Source organism: Podarcis melisellensis (genome assembly GCF_964234715.1).
Source record: "Podarcis melisellensis genome assembly, chromosome: 1".
Lineage (NCBI taxonomy): Eukaryota > Metazoa > Chordata > Lepidosauria > Squamata > Lacertidae > Podarcis > Podarcis melisellensis.
The window spans coordinates 30194794-30217919 of NC_138528.1; the positions used below are offsets into that span (position 1 = coordinate 30194794).

General features: G+C 47.3%; 1 protein-coding gene across 1 annotated transcript; it reads left to right on the top strand.

Annotated features, from left to right (window-relative positions):
- Nucleotides 1–483: 483 nt before the first annotated feature.
- On the top strand, nt 484–20225 carry TGFB3 (transforming growth factor beta 3). Its single transcript, XM_081914797.1, is given in 8 exon segments — nt 484–593; nt 595–1004; nt 7971–8134; nt 9129–9258; nt 13898–14005; nt 15257–15431; nt 16119–16272; nt 19264–20225. Coding segments are annotated over 8 exon segments (1395 nt in total). The 5' UTR covers nt 484–498; the 3' UTR covers nt 19423–20225.
- Nucleotides 20226–23126: the final 2901 nt, after the last annotated feature.

Genomic DNA, 23126 nt, shown 5'->3' on the forward strand with positions numbered 1-23126 from the left:
GGCGGGCAGGCAGGCAGGCAGGCAGGCGGCCGGGAACCAGCCCAGCCAGCGCCCTCGGGTCTCCCGCGACGGCGCTCGCTCTCTCCCTCCCTCCCTCCCTCGACGCCGCCAATGAAGCCGAGGCGCAGCTCGTGAAGCGCCTCCGCTTCGGCCCGCCTGCCGGGGGAATGGCGACCAAGCGGGAGGCATGAGCGGGGCGCGCCGGCCGCCGCAAGTGCGCTCCCGGGCCCGCCCGACACGTGCGCTCCCGGCTGCGCCTCCAGGGCTCCTGGCTCCGGAGCCGCGCAGCGCCGCGTAATTGTGAGCCCGGGGAGCAGCGGGGGCGGTTGGAGCCCCCTCGACGGCCGCTGTGCGCCTTCGGACTCATGGAGAGGGACCCCGGCAGGGCGAGGCGCCGATCCGCTCCCTCCTCCTCCTCCTCCCGCTCCCGTTGCCCGAGTGCTGCCCGCGCTTCTTCCTAGAAGTCCCCCCTCGCTCCCGCGGCCGGGGAGTTCCTTCATGCACCTTCTCGCCGAGCGCCGCCAGCCTGCAGGATCCGCCTCGTCGGCGGCGCCCTTTTGCGCGCGCGCGCTCTCCGCCGAGGGGGCGTCCCGCCGCCGCCGCCGCTTCCTCCTCCTCCTGCTCCTCTCCCCGCTCCCTGCCGTCACCGCGCCTGAAGATGCACTTGCACAGGGCTCTGCTGCTCGTCTCCCTGCTGAGCTTGGCCACCGTCAGCCTGTCGCTGTCCTCCTGCACGACGCTGGACCTGGAGCACATCAAGAAGAAGAGGGTGGAGGCCATCCGGGGCCAGATCCTGAGCAAGTTGCGCCTCACCAGCCCCCCGGAGACCGTGGGGCCGAGCCACGTGCCCTACCAGATCCTGGCTCTGTATAACAGCACCCGGGAGCTCCTGGAAGAGATGGAGGAGGAGAAGGAGGAGAGCTGCTCCCAGGACCACACCGAGTCTGAGTACTACGCCAAGGAGATCCACAAGTTTGACATGATCCAGGGCTTCCCGGAGCACAGTAAGTCCCGAATCCTGTGTCCCCGAAAGGGTTTTTGTTGGGGGGTGATGCCTAAGATTCGCTGGGGAAAATCAGATCCTCAGAGGCTGCCCCGGTAACTTAGAAAAGATGTTTCTATGCAACTAAAAGCTCCATGGTGGGGAGAGGATTGGGAGAGCACATCTGACTTGGGTTACTCTTAAGTATATTGTAGGGATGGAAAGTTGAGGCACAGTGGTACGGTTACATGGGTAAACTGGGATTTGAACCCAGGTTTGAAGACCCAAGCCTTGGTTCCCTGGATTATTCTGATTCTCACAAATGCCTGGGAATTCCAGGTTGCAGGGATGGAGAGAATTTCTCTGCCTGAGCTTCTGAAATCAGGAAGGCAGTGCCTTGGCAGCTGAAATGCCTTTTCTCTGGGATGCAGAATCCTGTCCAACCAAGTGGTTGGCAACAATTGCCCATTGCACCACTGACTGCAGTGCATGTGCTGTGAGTGTATGCCAAGGCAGATGTGCTGTTGCAAGTAGTATCCTTGCACACATATCGGCTATTCAGCTAATCTAGCATTAGATGCACTGTCTGTCTTTGCAAAGACTTGCGCGTGTTGCCAGTGTATGTTTTGGATGCACCCGTATATCCTAAGCAGCCATGAGTCAGGAAGGAATGTTTGTGTGTCCAGGTTGAAGTGGGGGAAGCATTCGAGTGAGAGAATGAAATGCATCTGGCTGTGAATTTGTGGCAGATGTACGGAAGTGTGCGCCTGGCTGATTTACATGTAAGCTGTGCGCTCTCTGCGCATTGACTTTTGTTCATATGTATCCATGATTTTTGCACCCGCAGTAAACACTTTCCAAAACTGGGCCTGGAATCTTGGCAAACGCTTAGAGTGCATAGGCAGGTTTTCCAATCATCTGGGGGCTCTGAGATCCTGGCAAAAGCCATGTTTCCTTTTGCTGCCATTAGGTGTCCTCGTGGGCTCTTGAATTACAGCAGAGCGGTTTGGGGGTGGGAAGAAGGATGTGGCCAAGTGCTGTTGAGGGAGGGGTGCCGAAGGCAGCAACCGGAGGAGGATGGCAGGAGTATCTTTCAGGATGTTGATCAATGTGAAGAGGTTGGAGGAGCTGTGGAAATGTGGCTCAGAGGCAGGCTCCGATGTTGTGCTCACTTTGGGAGCAAGTCCCATTGAAGAAAGCGAGCCTTGCAACTGAGTAAATGCACGCCAGGAAGAGGCTGGCAGAAGGCTAACTTGCTTTGAAACCCTGAGCTATGGAAGGCAGGCACTTGCTGTGGAACTGCCCCCTCCCAGCAGGTGAAGAATCCTGAGCAGCGTTGGCACCAGGGCAAGCCAGAGCTGAGCCAGCTCTCAGTGTCTTGGAATAACATCAGCCCCAAATCCAGCCAACGAACAGGAAACCGAGCCAATGTCTAGAAAACTAAAGTAGGAGGGGTGGAGGGAAGTGGGAAAAGAGAGACTGAGAGGGAGAGCGGGAGGGACGTACTTCAGGATTGGGAGAGAAAAGGCATTATGAGGCTTGGAAGCCAAACGTATCCTTGAAGGGCTGAGCAGATACATTAAAATGTTCCATATGTGAGTAGCGGTCACCACAAATACTGGGCAAGAGTCCTTCCTTGTGCACGCATACATGAACACTAGGCATAGTGAGGTAAGCAGAGTTGAGTGGATTTGGGTTATGTTTGGCATGTGGCGAAGCGAGGTGGGCATGATCAGGCATAGCCACAACTCTTCAACCCACACTTGGATTTGCAGCCGTAAGGGGAATGTAAGGGGAAATTGTTCAGCCACTGAAGCCCTTTGGCTCAGATCCACTCCGTCCACCGCCCCAACACACACCACTGTGGTCGCATGACCCGAGTAACGCAGGAGCTTTGCACAAAAACAAAACGGTGTGGATGTCTTTCCAGGCAGGAAACCATTTTTACAAAGTGGCTCCCCACACAGTTTGGGCAACCCCAGCTTTGCCAGCCAGCGCTATCCCCACCTCAACAAAGAGGGTTTGTGTTAGCATGGTGGAAGTGGCCAAACCATGTGAGGAGCCACTTCCATGTGAACCTACACACTTTCCTTTTCAAGAGGGGAACCAAAGCCAGCATCCAACAAAACAGATGCAGGCTAGTGCATGGACTTTTGACTGCAGAAACTAAATTCCCCCACCTCTCCTCTCCCTGTGTTGAGGGCATGTGGTGGTGAAGAAGTAGGATCTTTTTTGGTTGGATGCTACCCCAAGTCTCCAAATGGAGTCTAAGAAGAACTGGGGGCAGCCCAGAGAGCAAGCCGAGGGGAAGCGTGGAGCATGAGGAAAAGGAGGTGGAAAAAGCTGGAGTAACAGGGCAGCCTCTTCCCGATGCAGAGGAGATGGTCGCTGAGCTACTAACAGGAAGGAAGCACAGCAGAGCAGCCAGATCCTCTTTATCAGTGGCAGGGAAAAGGAAGGTGCTGAGGAGGCACCACAAAGATGCAGATGCTAAGCAGATGTTGTGCATCTGTGTCTTCTCACACGGAGGGGTGGCAATGTGGAGCCCTAGAGGCTGAGCCTATGCAGATGTGGAGTCACGTCAGGAGGTATCAGCTTTTCTTAGCGCTGCTGTTGCAATGCCAGCGCTGCGATGACAGCCAACCATCATCTGTGTTGTTATTCTTGCCCAGCTTCCCAGAACAGTGAGAAGTTCCAGAGGGGCAGCGCCTACCTAGATTTGGTTTCCTTTAGAAGGGTCGCTGGAGACTGGCTGGAGTTTTGTAATCTTCAACGTTATTTTCAAATACACTGGTAGAGCAGGCAGTAGGTGGAAGCACACATCTTAAACACCCTGACAGTTGATCCAGCTGCTCCACATCAACTCTCCAGGGAAGAGCAGTCAGGACCCCAAAATGCTTTCAACATCTGACAAGACGGTAAAACTCATCTCAGCGCTCTCTGTTTATCCCATGAAAGCAAACCAACCCTGCTGATTTAAAACCTGGTTCTGTTATTCTGTTTGTGTACAGAGCCAGATTACATGAGGTAGGGGAAACAGAAGACTTGAGGAAGATCCAGCCGTTGAAAGCAACCAAACTACAATGTCCTGAACAAAATGTTAGGAAGCGGTAACTTTCCCGCCAGCTGTGAAGGAGATTTCGGCAGGTCCTTCTCACTCCATTAACCCACTTCTGTATTTAGCTCAGTGGGTCCTGCCTCTTCTTGGTGATGTAAATTCCAAGCCCAGAGCCAATTTGCACACTCCAGTTTCAGGATCAGTTCTCTGAATGATTCTTCTGAAAACAATTTGGGAACATATAGCTGTTGTGAATGGGTCCAGGGAAATCCTTGCGCCCAAAACCGAATGGAAACTTTAGAGGTAACTGCTTGAAATGTGATCTAGTACAGGGGCACATATTGTCTCCTCTGTTCTATCTACCTGCATACTGGTAGGGAAGTCATTCAGGAATATACAGTAACGTATTCGCACATTACATTCCCACAAGTATTTGGGTATAACAACTGCAAAAAACAACAACATTTGAACCAGTCCTGTTGTTTCATGCTGGAATAAGATATTAAGGTGCCAATGCAGCTAGATTCATTTGTGGAAGTGAATGGTTCCTAATATTCATTTGACCAAAGCCCTGCATAAAAGTTACATGATTAATGTAATGGTTTTTTTAAAAAGTCAGAATAACTCATCTAAATGGATGAGGGAAAGAGAGGTGTCAATAGCCATTAATAATGGATCTACATTTATGGTGAATGGGAGCCTATGGCCCGGCAGATCCTGCTGGATTCCAGCTCCCATCACACCAAGCAGCATGGCCAGTAGTTGGGGGCGATGAGAGGATTGTAGCCCATCAAGATCTGGATGTCCACTGGCTCCACACATCTGATGCAGAAGGACCATGCCATTGCCCCAAATGCTCTTGATTAAAGTTAGACTCGCCATAAGTAGGAAGTTGGAACCCATAAATCACTCCAAAGAAGCTGGGGAAATTGAGGAGAGGTTGTCAAGATCCTTTTGTAATAGATATGCCCCCCTCACTTGCTGCAAGAGGAAACATGGCAGCTGCTGGGCTTCTCCCTGCCGTGCAGCTGTGCTGAAGCTCATGTAGATTAAAGCCAGTGGATAGTGCTACCTAGAGGAAAGGAGGAAGCAGATTAGTCAAAGGGAGACATGGAAAGGTGGTTGGCCCAAGGTGAGCCTATTCAAAATGCTAGGGCAGTGTACTTGGGTGTAGAGAGAGAAAGCACAGGCCAAGACAAAGGTGGAAGGGGTGGAGAGACTCAGAAGAAGCTGGTAGAGAGGTGCTGCCAGGTGAAACTGGGTTGCCCTGGCAGAATGGCTTCAGCCTACCGGGCAGGTACGTTCTCGGTCTGTAACTGTGTATCTCCACAATACAGTGATAACAACTGAACCACAGATTCCATGGGCAAAGGCGTCTCCTCTGTTGGTCCTTTGGGACCAAGTTGTCTTCATCCCAAGAGACGCTGCTGAACTTAGATGACAGCGAGGAAGATGGGGATGAAATTTAGCAGGGATCTGCCTTGCAGAAATCTGTGGTGCTCCAGCCACTTGCCTGAGCAACGGATTTGGTCCCATGTCTTAAAAAAAAGAGAAGTGGCTGATGTTCAACTTTCCCATGGCTCTGTCCCTCTGCCAGGTGGTGATTCAGAATGAATTTCGGAGCCAAAGCCAGTCTCCTCCCCGTCTTTCTCCCTCAGGAAGCGGGGAGAGCCTTATTCCATGGAGGGTTTCAGGATTGATACAGGCAAATCTGAGCTTACACACACAGGAAACTGTTCTGGCTCCAAACCATCCACCAGATACCTCGCAAGTATTTGTCCTGTTCCAGGACTTGGGTCCAGCAGGGGAAGTGAGATAGCAGGAGGAGGAGAGCTTAAGCTCTGATAGGAAAGCAGACCCGATATTTTAGGAGCAGCTTCACATCCTCGTTCCAGATGGTGATAAAAGAGGAAGGTCCCTACACATGCACACAAACACTCCAGCATTTCATCCCAGCATTTGCATCGCAAAGAGAGAACGGGTGGCTGCGGTCCATGTTTAGCCTCAGCGTGGCAGGCTTCCCAAAGGACCAGGCATGCTTGTCAAAAGCAGCTGAGAACACCACAGCTGTGTGCCTCTGGGGAAGCCGCCTCTGTATGTGTGTGAACTAAGGACCCCGCCCAGCCTTCCCCTGGTCTATATTCCAGTCTGACTTTGGTGACCAGGGTGCAACTGGCCATCTTTTACTACAGGAACAGGCAACCTGCAGCCTTTAGCCTCTGCCCAAATTCATGTGGCTGTTTGCAAACAATCTAGCCATCCCCCAGAAGCTGGATGGGCAGGAATGAGAGAGGGAGGGAGAGAGAGGAGGGAAGGTGGGAGGGAAAGAGTTTCCCCACCCACTTTTGGCTCTGATCCTGCCCACAGCCTTGTCTCCCACCAGCATGCGGTCCTTGACAGATTACCCCCCCCAAAAAAAAAACCCTCCAGGTTTTTCACTCCTGCTTTCCTATGCATGTAAACATATATCCATTATAAGTTTTACAATTGTTGCTTGTCCCAAGCATTGGGAATGGAATGGGTGTAAAGAAACGAACGAATGTGCAGTATAAAAGAGAAAGAGAAAACTAAAATGCAAGCAGTGTTTTAGTAGTGAATGTGCCTGGGACACAGGGCTTCTTTGTTTCTTGATGCTGAGAATTGTTAATCCACTTACAGGAACAACAGCTCAGTAGAAGCCACAGCTACCTTCCTCACTACCTGCGACTTGGTGACTACATGGGACTATTTCACACTTGGTGCCCTAAGCATGTTTGCTGTGGCTTTATTGGTTCTGCAACAGGGTTCCTGGCTGTAAACATGTAAGAGTGTGAAAGATTTGCATTTCCAAAGCAATGGCGATCCTGTGCCATATGTACAACTAATATACTCGCGCATACCTAGGGAATCCCCCAAGTCTGTAGAAACCACTGTCTTCTTATTGGGTGTCCCTGTTTCCTCTTCCAGTATGGGAGTGAACTTAGGTGGTCAAGTGCCTATTGGAGACTTCATTCCCCTCACCTTTATTACGTGTAACCAAGTGATTCTTCCGTGAGACACTGAGATCATCCATACCCCTGAGCTACTGCCAGGAACGTAGCTATGGGCAAAATGATACGTTTTATTGAGCCATTGTAATTCAGTGCATTGTAATTCAGTGAAGTTCTTGAATTTAACATATGGTTTGTTGGGTTACAGGGGTCAGCAAACTTTTTCAGCAGGGTTGGTTTACAAGGGTCAGCAAACTTTTTCCACTGTCCCTCAGACCTTGGGGGGGCAGACTATATTTTGGGGGGGGGAATTAAAAATGAACGAATTCCTATGCCCCACAGATAACCCAGAAATGCATTTTAAATAAAAGGACACATTCTACTCATGTAAAAACATGCTGATTCCCAGACTGTCCGTGGGCCGGATTTAGAAGGCGATTGGGCCATTTCCGGTCCCTGGGCCTTAGTTGGCCTGCCCATGGTTTATTCCTTGCAGAGGAGGCTGGTCCTTTAGAGTGAGCAGGGCACTGTGCCACCAAACGCAGCCTGCCCCCATTTGCCTACTGGCCTTGGCTGTCAGTTTCCTCCTGCTCTGTCTCAGTCTTGCCCAGGCAGAACCAGCAGGCAAGGGGGTGGTAATAAAATGAGAATTAGTTGGCTCTGCCTGTCATTGACTCCACCAGCAGTAGGTCTCCTCCCCTGGCATCAGCTACCACTGATTCCTTAAGGCCAGCATGGCAAAACGACTGCCTACCATGACAATGCTGGAAGCAATGGGGATTTTTCTCCTATGCAAGCGTCTACAATTTAGGGAGAAGAATCAAGGCGCAGCTAGACCCTGTCTCAGCTATTAATAACACTGTCACCAAGTGCTGAATTTATGAGCCTGAGACCCTCTCATCTGTTGGATTATGGGCCATCCTGGCTAATAGGTTATTTCGGTTCCTTCTTTTTCTCTTAGATGAACTGACTTACTGCCCCAAAGGCGTAACTTCCAACCTGTTCCGTTTCAACGTGTCTTCGGCAGAGAAGAACAGCACCAACCTCTTCCGGGCTGAGTTTCGGGTCCTGAGAGTGCCAAACCTCAGTTCGAAACGCACAGAGCAGCGTATTGAACTCTTTCAGGTGAGCAAGCTCAATGCTGGGGCAGAGTGAAGTGTCTAGTTGGCGCCCCGTCTCCCCCGAAAACATAAATGCTAACACTAGGATCCTCTGTTATTAAACACCATTTAATGTTATTTCTCTTAATGGTGTTACAATATTCTGCACCCAAAGAAGAAATGTGGGAGGGGAAGAAATGTGCAAAGCTGTAGCATTAGGGGAGCGTTTTGTAAATGATCTCTCCATCCTCCCATTTTCCCATTTGTTTTCTACATCTGATTTAACTCCTGCATTTAAAGCAAACACTGCTGTACTTCAGGGAATAGCCTGATGTATTTAAAGAAATAATAGAGCATTGGAACATTGTATATGTTCCAATGCTCTATTATTTCCTTACATACATTAGGACTCAGGGTTTCCAAACTTGGGTCTCTGGCTGTTTTTGGACTACAGTTCCCATTATCCTGGAACGTAACCCTCGCATAAATGGGGAGTTGCCTGTACAATGTATAGTTGGCCCTTTAGTACCTTCTTTGCCAGCATTGCTTTGCCAGTATTTGTGGTGACACGCTGGAAGCAGAATCCTGTAAGCAGTGGCACAGGACCAGCTGGCCCATGCGCAAGGAGACAGCACATGTGGAATTTTCCAGCAGTTTTCCATCCGATTAGCTGCCGCTTGCCTAGCTGTTATGCAGCAGATCAGCCTTCAGTTTCTAATTGGCCTCCTTGTTGCATTTCATCACACCCGGTCAATCCTTGTGTGTTCTGCTGTATATTTTCACTTCTTCCTGTCTAAAGCATGTACAGAACTTGGAGGGTTCTCCTCTGCATTGAGCAGCAACTATTTTGACGCGTTCTTGGGCTTCAGCGCCTTCATATCCAGCAAATTGGTAACACACAGGAAGCGTGCAAATGTTTGTATGGAGAGGATTGTCCTAGTCCGTTCTAGTTTGGCGAGACAGACTTGCTGCTGTTGCTGAACTGAGCAGGGGGTCTTGCGTGTTTCCTCCCCATGCAGATCCTGAAGCCTGATGAGCACATTGCAAAGCAGCGCTACCTCAGTGGCCGGAATGTGATGACGCGTGGCTCCCCTGAGTGGCTGTCCTTTGATGTCACGGACACAGTGCGAGAATGGCTTTTGCATAGAGGTGAGTGTAGCAGGAAGGAGGTTCAGGGATCCTCTTTGTCTGGATCAGGTGGTCACGCAGACATGTCCGTCAATAACTCGTCACCGAGAGTGAACTACTCGCCGTTCACAGCACAATGTTTAAATTGTTTCCACTGTCCATTTTTATTTTTTAGTTTCCTGACCCTCTGTCTATCTCCCCCAACAAATTGAAGGCAAGATGTTATATTTTGCCCCGAGGGGGAGGCAAGCTGCGGCAGAAATAAGCTTTCAGACAAGATTTATTTCCCATTTTTTTATTTCCCATTTTTGTTTTGTTTATTGATAATTTAATAATAATTTGATGTAAATGGCTTTGTGAAGTTTAGCGGTATATAAATACCTGAAATAATAAGTAATGTAAATTATAACAAGCAATACAGTACATATTTGCAATTAATCAAGGAAAGGGAATACGAATCAAAATAGGGAGAGCTAAAAAGAGGATATTGACCTCTGAGAAAGGCATTGTGCTTGACATGATATCTGTGGCACCTAGTCATATTTATTTCAACCTCCCCATTCCTCTAAGGGGCTCTGGGTAGCATAAACCTCCTTCTTTATCCTCATATCTTTCTTCTTTATCCCTGTGAGGTAAGTTAGATTGAGAGGGAATGGTCAGCTGAAGGTTACCTATTGACTTGGTGGCTGAGTGGGCATTTGAACCTGAGTCTTTCCAATTCTACAAGCCATTCAGACATGCAAATCACCATTTTGATGCATTATGCTCACTCAGTGACTACAGCATCTGTGAAGCAGACAAAAGAGTCTAAATTTAACCAGTAATAACTGTTATCGGTTCATTCTATTTTGTGAGGATGTATTCTGACAGATTTCTCAGCAGCTTCAGATATATGAGTAATTAACTTCTCTGGGGAAGTATGCTTTTGAGCAAAGCACATCACTGGATTTCCATCATCCTAAGTAATAGTGCTGTTCACTGGTCGATAATTTTGTCCATTTCTCAAGTAGTTCATTAACCTGCTCCAGTTCTTAGATAAACAGACTGAAAGGCCAAAATTAGAGGGAGAAACCCTGTCCACGCTACAGAAAATCAAGGCAACTAACTTGTAAGGGAGGCCCATACTTTTAAGTATGCTTCTGTCGCTGTTCTCACCAAGCCACTGCCAACTCTGTTGCTTGACACTGCTCCCCAGCGCCCCCCTCAAATTTCACATAGGGTAGACCAAAGTAGCCCAAGGAAAGTTGGAAAGGTCAGATGGGTGGGGGAACCCAGCCCCAAAGGTCTCATGGGCAACTGGTATCCCGACTGCAGGGGGAGGTGGCTGGGATGAGACTGCCAGTAAGTCAGTGCCACTGATTCAGTGGTACCACAAGCCCCTCAGAGCTGTGCCAGGGTTGTGAGGGGTCTTGGCAAAGTGCCACCGAGTGGCCCCTCCGCATTTCTCATCTTAGTTTTCTCAAAATGCCGTGCCCTTGAAGTTCTGTCATTCCAGGGCACTGTGGGTTAAAAGAAAAATGTAAGCTCTCACTGGTAGCTGCCATGCTTTTGTGACATGATGGCTGTTTTTGTTTTTTGTTTTTAAATCAACAATGTTCTGGGAGGTTGGGAGACATACCATTTCAGAAAAAAGAAGAGCCTGAAGCAGAGATCCTGTCAGATGTCACCATTGGCAGGCTTCACCACTGACGTACCACCACCGCTGTAACTCTTCCATTTTCAGATTTAGCATGTAGAGGCCATGCTCTAGTCAACATGCACACATGTGAGCACACATGTGTTGCACCGACACACCCTTACGAAGGTGGAACTCATGTAAGGGGGTGCACCAATGGCCAGCTACGATATTGGGCTAAATCTGTCCAGTGGTGTAGCGTGGGTTGTCAGCACCCGGGGCAAGACAAGTAATTTGCGCCCCCTAACCCGTGGATTTTAGCACTCAAGTCTCTTCCACTAGATTATCCCACTTCCTGATTGGCTAGGAGGGGGATCCGTGTGGCAATAGCGAAATTTTTGCAAAATCTGTGACAGCGCTGAGAGAGAGTGAGTGAGCCAGGTAGGGGCAGAGAGCTGCGAGTGCGAGCGCGCCCCCCGCAGATGTTGCGCCCGGTGCGGCCGGCACCCCCCACGCTACACCACTGAATCTGTCACCCCATTGTGAACCCAAATGCACACGCATCAAGTCGATGTCTACACTGTCTTAGAGGAATTGGCAAGAAATTTGCTTCTGTTCAGCACAAGAAGCTGCTGGGCATGAGGGCATCTTGAGGCAAGAATATTGATTCATAGTTGGCCTGTCCTTGCAGGTACAGTCGTATCTGGATGCCAGTCAAAGCTGGTATGCAGGCAATAAATTCTAGGAGGAGAAGCCGATTTTACGCTTCTTAGATTTTTCTTGGCCAGAGTCCAGGGACTGAACTATTGGTAGTGCAAAGCTGTTAATCTGACTAGTAGCATGCATGTCGCACAGCTTTTGATGTAGGTGACGCTTGCAGATACAAGCAGCAGGTACCTTACCCAGGGCTTTGCGGCTGGTGCAATATAACAGTTGGTGCAGGGCTCGGCATTCATCAGAGAATAACAGGAGAAATGCCGGCAGCTATAGAATTCAAGATGTGGGATTCAGCAGCTGCCACCAGCTGGGAAGATTAAACAGGTGCTGAGATCCAATGGCTGCTTCTAGCTTGATCCTCAAGAGCCTTAGACAATTCCTCTGACTGCAGCTAGCAATTTCCACTTGCACAGTGTATATGTTGGTTACTGCTTCCTTCCCCCACCCCTTGCCAGAGCTTTCAAATGCCATGACAATGCAAGGCAAATTCAAGGTCGAAATTACATATGTAAAACGGATGAACCTGTGTTACTGTTCCCAACAAAGATCCCAGTTGCAGCATTTAGGGTTTTGTGGTTGTTTTGTTTTTGTGGGATTTCTGACTTGCAGTACAGAATTCCAAAAAGAAGCTTTCTTGTTGGTCTCAACCATTTATATAAAGACAAGGACAGGAGAGTTGTGCAGCCTAATGCTGTTCATATTTACTTAGAAATAAGTTCTGTGGGATTTCTCCCACCAAATTATCATAGGTCTGGAGCCTTGAGTGTCAAGAGTTCTCTCTCTTGTGTGTTTTCTGATTGGGCTCTAAATCTTATTATGAACATAATTCAGGAAAATCCTGCTTAAATGGATGGACTCATACAAATTCAAAAGGACGGGACCATCCAAAATTTCAGTGGAACTTGAAACAGCATCAAAGTGGAACTGCTAGGGATCGGTGTTGCTTTCTATCGGTTTCTCATTTTTCCAGTATTAATTTCAGTTCTCCACATCTCCATATACGTATTTTTTTAAATGAAAATCTCATGAAAATCTATTACCATGTGAGTGGGCATTTCTCCTAATAGCCACACATTTGTATGCGGTTTTGCCTAATACACACTTTCCCCCAAAGCCATTATGTCTAATATAATGCTGTTTTGAACATTACGTTCACTAATTTATGTATTTCCAAGCATGCTTTATCCTAGTATATGCACTTTTGCATATATTATTTGTTGGGGAAACTGCATTTGGAGAGGCATGCATTTTGAAGGATAGCTGTGTTTTGTACTGTTTCAGAAAGTGCAAATTTAGTAGGTTCGGCTTTAAATGCAAACCGAGGCTGCAGTCACACAGTCGTTTATTGCATTTTCATGTTGCTTCCCTAGCTGTTAATTTCCACATTATATTTGAGCTTCTGGAAATATAGTGAAACATGGCAAAACTATAATGGAATATGGTGCAAGTTTAGCACTCATTTCCATAAAATTTGCAGACTGATTTTTTTTTCTGGAAGGAAATTATATAGATATGAGCACTAAACTTGCACTATATTCCACTCCAGTGGTACCTCGGGTTACATGTGCTTCAGGTTACACACTCCGCTAACCCAGAAATAGTACATCGGGTTAACTTTGCTTCAGGATGAGAACAGAAATTGTACTCCAGTGGCGTGGCAGCAGCGGGAGGCCCCATTAGCTAAAGTGGTGCTTCAGGTTAAGAACAGTTTCAGGTTAAGAACGGATATCCGGAACAAATTAAGTACTTAACCTGAGGTACCACTGTATAGTTCAAGCAGTGGCTTTTATGTGGTGTGGAAGCTTAGATGTAATGCAGAACTTAAAAGTTAGGGGAAAGTTGCAAAAATTGAATAAACTACCATGTGAATGCATCTAGAATCAAATTTCTCCGCCATCCCTAGAAGGCTTTCGAGATTGCTGCCAAAGAGCAACCCGGGTCTGCTTACCTGCCCCCAGTCTCTATCCATAGCATCTTCCCTGTCTTAATGTCATTACAATATGCATTTTCCTATTCCTGCCACTGGCAGCCAATGTTGGGGAGCAAAGGTGAGGAACCTGGATGATGTCAGGACATGAGGTGACTTCAACTGTGCAACATGGAGCAGGATAGGAAAATGCATCATGAGCCGCCACTTGGGGCAGAAAGTCCATATTCGCTGCATGTAAAACTCCACCTCCATTTTCCGCAACATAGGAGAATGTCAGTGCCGTTGTCTCCAAGGAAATTAAACATTGGTGGGACAAAGGAAATAGAATTGCTGAAGAACTGTTTGGATTGCAGGGACATTAAGCTGCTAGTTCACATGAATTCTTTCTCTCCAAACAGAATCTAACCTGGGACTGGAGATCAGCATCCATTGCCCATGTAACACCTTCCAGTCCAATGGCGACATCTTGGAGAACTTGCATGAGGTGCTGGAGATCAAGTTCAAAGGTGACAGGGGAGAGATTGGAGGGGGAAGCAGGAGAAATGAAACATTTCCCCATCTACACCGGAGTGTTTTTAAAACATTGTTTCTGTGTGGGTTTTGCTGTGTTTCTTAATGATAAACCTGTGTAGGGGTTGTCATAGGAGGGCAGGAAGTACCTCAAAAGTGTGGAGGCACACGTACTGTACCTCACAAATGCATGGGTTTGATAGTAATCTCCTTTCTGTGGGGAAGCTTGGGAACTGTAGTTTTGTGAGGGATGCTAGGCATTTTTAACAGAATTCTAAGCATCTCCCCCAAACAACAGTTCACAGGACTGTTTGGGGAAAGACCATGACAGAGAAACTGGCACAGAATGCTAAAGTAAAGGGATATATTCAAGGGTGGGTCTACTATGAAACTACTGAAGGGGCCCCAAAAGCAACTGTAGTCTACATTGCTTAAAATTTTTAGGTCTAGTAAGACCCAATTTGAGTCTCATTACTGAAATGGATTAGGTTGTTTGTTTGTTTTTTGTATATATTTTTGTATATATTTCAACAGTCCCAATGTTTTAAGAGTCAGTCACACAAATGTTGTCAAGGTGTAGTAATCTGTCGTGGTACAACCCCAACGAAGAAGATAACAGTGGGTACCCCCACATCTTGAGGTCCACCTCTGCATAATTGTCTTCGCATAAAGCAGATACATTGCTGAAGTTAAAGTCTCTCTGGAAAACTCGGTTCTGATGCGTTCTTGGTTAGACTCTAGTTTCCAGTTATGATGTGGGCATGAAGAATTTGGGCAGCCAGCCTGAGGTGGCACAGGCAGCCAGCAGCTGAGTTAGGTTCAACATTAGCAGCTGCCTGGCTTTGGGCCCTGGGCTGTGGCCACGATACCCACAGGCTCCACATCCTGAATATTCCTTCTGCTGCACAGTTCCAGTCATCTGACATCTTCCTTAAGCCATTAATCTTCCTCGGCCTTTCTTGAGACTGAAACCAGTAACAAGAGGAGCAGATTAATGGCCCCACCACCAGTTTACAAATTATAAAGCAAATGACCCACAACACTTGGTTTCAGGCTAAGAGGAAACCTCGTTTCTCCTGGCAAGGCTGGCTGCAGTCCTTACAGAGGAACCTCACAGGGGCCAGTACTGCTGGAGAGTTTCCCAAGCTGCCCTCCTGTTAAACATCCTTCATGGATTCCAACATTTTCCACTGCAGCTCTAGAGCGGCCGTGCAGTTTTGCTGATGCCCTTCCCCTTCCCCTTCCAGGCATTGAGAGTGAGGACAGCCACGTGGGGCGTGGGGACTTGGGGAGCTTGAAGAAGCAGAAGGACCTGCACAACCCCCACTTGATCCTGATGATGCTGCCCCCCCACCGGCTGGGGAGCCCCGCCCTGAGAAGCCAGAGGAAGAAAAGAGCCCTCGACACCAATTACTGCTTTAGGTAAGCAATGGATCCCTCTCCTTCCCTTCCACCTCACCCCTGGGGTTAACTGTGGCTCCACCTGTTTGCTCTGCAGCTGCAAGGCTGGCAGTTGGCTAGTTTTAATTTTGTTTCCATGCTTGCACTGTGATGGGGAAACGTTCTGGAAGCCTGATGCAAAGCAGGGATGGCTAGTTCAGTCAAATATTGTGCTTGACAATGAGGGATGCCTTTGAATTTCGCATTTCCTGCTTTGCACATGCGGAGCTCAGTGGCTTGCAATGTTTCCCTCAGTTTTGGTGAAATAGGAATTCAGGGTCACACGCTTCTGATCCTCCTCTCGGCATTTCAGCCTGCCTGTTCAAAGGACCCACACTCCTCCCCATGTGCTGTTTTGGTGGTTCCCCTGACCCTCCCCCCAGAGCCATTTTTTTTTGGAGGGGGGGACACTCCATTGTGCAATAGGAAGTCCTTCCCAAAGCTTTCGCTGATGGACTTGTTAGGCAAGTAGTTACAAATTCCAGTCAGGCAGCAAAACTTAATTTGGGCTGCCATATTCAGCTGGTGGACTTCAAATCCAGCTTGCTAGGTCACTAGTCTGGCCTACCGCTTGTTTGGGCTTCCAGCACCAAGTGAAAATTATGGTGCAGAGGAGAAGTTCCTCTTTCTCCAAAGCCCTTGATTCCATTTCAAACCCTTTTGTTCCAGGAACATGGAGGAAAACTGCTGTGTGCGTCGCCTCTACATTGACTTTCGGCAAGACCTGGGCTGGAAATGGGTCCACGAACCCAAGGGATACTTTGCCAACTTCTGCTCTGGACCTTGCCCATACCTCCGCAGTGCAGACACAACTCACAGCACGGTATGTCAGCTCCTTCATATTAGCAGGGAACCTAGAATTTGGGAGATCTGTCTCCCCCAGCTTAAAGAATAAATAAATCATAGTTCATAGAGTTTCTAGAGGCTCACAGAACTGTTGTTGGCATCCGCCTGTCTCAAGAGACAATAGAGTGTGCCTCCAGGGGTGAAGTCAAACTGCTGTGTTAGTTCACTGGGTCACAAGCCTGGGCTGAGTGTAGGGAGGGGCCAGTGCTGCCCAGATGACAAGACCCCCACCCCACCCCACCCCAGCTTCGCTGATGTGTTTCAAAGGAAAGCATAGCAATACATTTAGCTGCAGAAATTGCCAATAGAAGAACTTAGGGGTGTGAGTTTGAAGGAAATCTGTATAGAGAAATGGCATTTTCTAATTCTCAGAGCTATTTTTTATTTTCTTGTTTTATAATGCTCAAGACTTTGATCTGCCTCATGTTGGTGTGGCATGACTAATGGAAAGGCACTCTGTGGACACTCAGACAGAATCAGTACCTATTTAGGCTTCTCATAACGTAATTCAAAGTTTGGAGTGGAGTAGTTTGCTAGCTGTTGGTATTCTACTCAGGGATTCTGTTTCACATGGAGTGAGAATTAGATTTAGTCCTGGGTTCAGCTACCATCTCAGCTCTGTACTCACTTTCAGGCCTTTGGCAAATGGCAGCCTCAGTAGTTGCCTTTCTGTAGAATCGATGCGCCTTTGAGTGAACTTGGGAATAATCGTTGATGTGTCTTGGTTGAGGCTGCTCTTCTCGCATGCATTGAATTTCATTGGTCAAATTCTAGTACTTGTGGTGCTGAATACACCTGGTTGCCTCTGGCATGTTTCCTCATGTCCTCTTCATACGGTGGTACCTCGGGTTACAGACACTTCAGGTTACAGACTCCGCTAACCCAGAAGTAGTACCTCAGGTTAAGAACTTTGCTTCAGGATGAGAACAGAAATCGTGCACTGGCAGCATGGCAGCAGTGGGAGGCCCCATTAGCTAAAGTGGTACCTCAGGTTAAGAACAGTTTCAGGTTAAGAACGGACCTCCAGAACGAATTAAGTTCTTAATCTGAGGTACCACTGTATTGGAAATGGGATGAATTATGCAAGTTACCATAAATGTACTTCTGTTCCAGCTGTAATATTTTGGGTGGGAAACAGAATAGAGGAAGGGAAGGAGTCATATGCATAACAAATGTAATAAGGTACAGGATGTGTAGGAACTACAGAGTAGGAAACAAAAACTGGGAAAGGGCAAGACGTACAATAGTCAGTGGAATCCTTCCATCCAAACCCATCCTGATTTCTGAGATAGGTCAGATGTTGTATATTTTAAGCTTTGCTCTCACCTGTGCAGGCCACAAACTCCCCGCCCCCAATGATTCTGGTACAAGTCCCTGAACTTGTGTGGCATAGTAGAGTCTACAATCCATAGTGCAGTTGCAGGGATGCCTATTTCTAAGCACTGCAAGCATTTCCTGGTTATGGCTTTTTGTAGAGGAGATCTATGTTATCCCTAGTGGCTGGTCTCAGCTGCTCAGCCAAGCTGTGTTGGCATCTGTACAGCATAGGCAGCTTCCTGCATTCCTCGATGACCCAAAAAGAAGAGAGCCCTATGGAAGAAGTGGTAGTGTTTTTCTGGCAATATACTTGGCATCATCAAGATTTTAAAGGCAGCTGATGTTATGTCATAACCTCAGACTAAAATGACAGAAAACCAGTGCCAGACAGATGGTGCTATGGTCTCAAGGGAGACATTTCCTAGAGCATGAGGAAAGGGCAATACTTTATAATGGAGAGAGGGCATCGTGAGAGTTTCCCCAATGCAGCTCAATAAAACGCTATTACTTAGGTTGTGAGCCCTATGGGGATAGATATGACCTAGATGAAGCCGCCATAAGCTGATCTGAGCCCACAGGGCAGGGCAAGGTTTAAATATAATTAAGGAAAGACACACACAGTGCGAGAGGATCTGTTTATTAGGAGTGAAGGGAAGTTCTGGCTCCTGTTCCCAAAGGAAGAGAACCCTTCACCAGTCAAATTCTAGTAATATGCAGGTGTGCCAGCGGCACAGCGAAGCTGCGAAAAAGCGGTCAAAGGTGTCCATTATGGAGAAGCCAGTAGAGGGGATTCCGCAACCCTTGTCATTTCAAACCTTAAAGGAATGATTTATGAGGGTTTAGGGAGAAGCTGAGGACTAGAACGTGTGCCACCATTGTTAGCGTCAGGCAGGCTTCTGTAGGCTGAGGGAAATTGTTCTTTTCCAGTAAGGCAGACTCCTCAGTATTTAGAGAGGCATTTTTAGTAGGGATAAAAGCAGATTGTGACTCTCTCCCCCCCCCCAAATCACCAACACCCCCTCTTGCATGAAAAGCAGCAGCCTTTGGGGAGAAGCACTGCTCTAAGGTTAGATGTTTCAAAGAGTGGTTCAGATCCAAGACTAAGGAGGAGGCGGAAGAATCTGTCAGAGTCTCCCAGGGCTCTCATCTGGCACTCCCTCTCTTTCTCTCTCTGGCAATATATGAGATGGAGCAGAGAGAGACCTCATTGGATTGGTAGAGGATTCAAAAAGCTGGGAGAGAATGTAGATATCCGAGAGGGACTGGATTAAATCCAGCATGATCTGGAGATGCTGGCCAAAGCAAGTTGATTTTTTTCAGCTGTTTTTCTTGAAATTCAAACAGGGCCATAGGATGGTTACACCCAGGGATTTTTGTTTTTAAAAGAGCAGGCTTTGCTTATTTGAATGCAGAGTCGAGGTCTGAGGGCTACAGGGCTGCACTCGTGTTTCTGACTTCAGGCTGGGCTTTACTCAGCTGCTGCAAATTAATAACCATATTGCCTAACAAGCTGTTAAATATGTTAGCGGTGGAGCTGGGTGTGGTAAGCTACACAGTTTAAGATCACTGAAGAGAAGCATGTTTTCTGCCTAATGGCGATTTGTGTTTTGGCCTAAACAGATCTGTGTGTTTTTCCTGGTTGCTTTTCCAGGTACTTGGCCTATACAATACACTGAATCCTGAGGCATCTGCCTCCCCTTGCTGCGTGCCTCAGGATCTAGAGCCCCTCACCATCCTGTACTACGTCGGAAGGACCCCCAAAGTTGAGCAGCTCTCCAATATGGTGGTGAAATCCTGCAAATGCAGTTGAAAGGGACCCAGTGCCAACCATAGCCGAGAAATTGCAGCCATCCGTTCTCTGCTCCCAGGTCAAAACGAAAGAAGTACTTGAAGGAAGGTACTGTAATCTGGCTTTTCTTACACTGCAGTCAAGGACAATCTACCCACTTCGAAGAACTTTAATTAAAAAACCCACCCACCTCTCTGCCTTCATGCCTCTCTTTTTCTTTGGGAGTTACATTTGCAATATGGAGGCTGGGGAAGAAGACACACGTACCGGCTAAACATTTAGTGGACAGACAGAAAGAAGCAAATGAGGAAAAATTCACGGAAGGAGGAGACGATTAGCAGAGCTGTGGACATTTGGCAGGAACAATGGGACTTCTTATCCCACCGTTGACTTCTCTGCGAGCCCAGCCTTTCCTACAGAGTAACGAAGATTTCCTTATGAAGGAACGTAATATTTTCTTAGAACCAGAACATAATGGACATAATTATTCTGCCTACAAATGGGTGCAGGAGTCAGTGGTCCCAACTCCTCAGAACGACCACTTTAGAGAGGACCTCTTGACTGTGGTGAATTCTCACTCAGTTTCTCTCCTCCTGGAGTCCCTGCTTGATTACCTCTGGGTAAGAGCGGGCAGCAAATGCAGGATTCTTCAAAGTAATCTCTAAAGGATCCTGCACTTGCTGTGGTGGCTAAGGTATTGTAAGGAAATCTGCACATCTCTTGCACAAGGACCTGGCCCAGGCCACACCTGCCAAGGTTTTATTAAGAAGTATTAACCTCAACTATTGTAAAGAAAATAAATAAATATTTTTTGGAATTGGGAATTTTCTGTTCAAACAAGTTGCTTGGTCAGAGGAGGGGAATGGGTAGATGCACCAGAACTGCCAAAATTGGCTCCTTTCTGAAAGCCTGCTGTTCTTGATAGATCTGTGGTCTGAGGGATTGGATAGCAGATAGAACTTGAGCTTGTTTTCTGCTAAGAATGAAGTCGCTTAGCTTACCATGAACATTTGGTTGATTTTGGTTCTTAGTGAACTAGTCAGATGACTTTACCATGAACATGATAATGATGCTGTTTACTTCAACCACATTTTGTTCTCCTGTGAAGCTGCTTTATACCAAAGCTATTCTTCATTGTCCGATTATGTTTGGGGCTGCCAACTCTGGCTGGTAGCAGCTCTCCAAGGTCTTTGGCAGGGGTCTCTTGCAGCTGTGCTATCCCACATCGTTTTAAGTGGAGAGATCAGGAATTCAACCTGGGACTGGTTCCATGAGCTCTACCATTGACCTCTTTCAGGAATGAGGCCAATAAAAAGGGGGCCAACTCTGCTCTTGTTGCAGTGCCTATTGGTCCTTTGCCCTTCTACTTATGTTTCATTTTCACATACTTAAGTGAGGGGCTGTGACTGATCTACAGTAATCCAGTTCTCCTTGCATGCATTTCCTCCTTTTCCACCATAAGCCCCACTCCATCGCCCTGACTCTGCTGTTTATGCTCACTCCTCTGCTTTTTTCGTGTGTGGTCTCCCATCTACATCAGCTTAGTACCAAGCTCGCCTGCCAATGAGATTAACCTTCTGCCCTTCACTGTGGTCCTGAGCCAGACTAGGGTTCTCACACCTGTAACATGGACTGGAAAAATATTTCCCCAATATTAATAGCTGGTGCAGACAGGCAAAAGTTGGGAGCATGGAGGTGAGCATAAGTGTCAAGGCCCTGATAAGGATTGGGGTGGGTGGGTGTGCCTCCAAGTTGCTTGTTGTTTTTTAAGCCCATCATGCAATTGCTGCTAGTCTGTTTCATTTGACCCTTAGCCAGATAAATACTGGTGATAAAAATCCATGTGGACCTCCCCTTACCCTTACCCTGGCAGCAGTTTGAGATGCACTTTTTCTAGAACTTGGACAGTGATCTGTGCCATCGCCTCTGCGGCCCTTTTGATTAAACCCCAACCAAGCTCCTGTAGCCCAAGTCTATCGCTGTTCGTTCTCTACCATACTTGCTTTAATTCATAATTTCAAGCATTATTTTTTTTTTAATTAGAGCAGCTGGGCTGCTGTCAATCCATCATACAGGCTTTCTTTGGCTGAGTGCCTGTGATAGGGAAATTCATGCTTGGTTAAGAGGATACTTACTCACTCATTGCCTGACTTTTGACATTTTGATTTCTCTTTAGGTCTCGTTGACCTGTTATCATGCTCAGATGAAGCAAGCAGCCCTCGTTTTGTTATTTGTTGCACATTTTAATTCTAAAGGGCAAGCAAGATTTCTTCATCCCTCTAATAATGGAATACCCTTTTGGAATGGGAGAACTAATGCTGTACCTATGAGGACACACCACTGACTTGTGTGCCAGCATTTTAATCGTATTATTTTTCCAGTCCCCCCCCAACTTTTTATTCTGATCCCGCTTTGAAAAACAAATGCAGTTGAATAGCAAGATGTTATCCTTCTGGGCAGAAACTAATTGAAAACACATTAGCAGCCCAGCACAATTTCCCCCGCCAGCATAGATTAGTCGATACACATTTTAGGTTTCACATGCTGATGTTGCATTTTTATTGCATGGTTCGTGGCTAGAGACTTGCCCATTCCCATTATCCTCAGTCTCTTTCTCTATCAGCAAATTCTGGAGTCACTCTGTTCAGCCTTTTCCCAGGACCATCAACCCTAGTCTGGAACCTCCTAGCATAATGAAGAACTAAACCTTTCCCTGCCCCATTCAGTATCATAAGCAATGAGTTGTACCATCAAGGGATAAACAATTTGGGATGTGATTTATTGATTCCAGAAGTCTTGTTTTTCCAGTGCTGATGCATTGTAGCTTTCTGGAGGTTGGTGACACCAGAAAATTCTCCCTCTGCTTCTGGGCAAACTCAAAGCATAGTCAAAGGACACAATCTCAGCCATGTCTCCATGACTGTTTGAACCTGTCACTACATGAACCTGAAGAAGGCAACTGCCTGTTGCCCATGATGGACAGCACAGCTCAATTGGCAGAGCATGAGACTCTTAATCTCAGGATGATGTGTTTGAGCAAAAGATTCCTGCATTGCAGGGGGTTGGATTAGACAACCCTTGTAGTTCCTTCCAACTATACAATTCTATGATTCTAATGGCACACATGGCTGCCTGATGTCAACTGGAGACATTTTCTTTTCTTTTAGGCAAGGGTAAGTTCAGACAATGACTAGGATAAGCCTTTTTCTGCATGTTTGGTGTTTGATTCCTTACACTTAAATCTATTGGTCTGTCAGACCTTGTAGGGTTGCTTGGTGTGTTTTTTGAACATCTTTCTTTGCTGAACCTGCGTTTTGTCCTTGGGTCAAATTCCCACGGATCTGCAAAAAGGATTGAGCTGGAGATTGGGGTGCTTACTAACCTGGTCTGCAAATCTGTATCCATGCCTCAGCTTTGTAGCCAGTTCCTATGTCTGGCCATAATACACTGATCACCATTGCCTGAGATGTCAGCTAGGCTGTGACCAGGGAGAAATCGGTTCATAAGAAAATGGTTTGAAGGCCATCTTCTACATCCTTGAGAATGTTTGGCTCTGCTATGGTGATCTTGTCTGCCCAAAGGTAAGTAGCACAGAAGACCCGAGCCGATGACTAATGTTCACAGTGCAGAAGGTGTCTACTATGGTCACATGCATCATGGCTGCTGCTGCTAAGGATAGTACTGTAAGCAGCATGTCTTCCAAAGGGGCTCTTCACCATGACCAG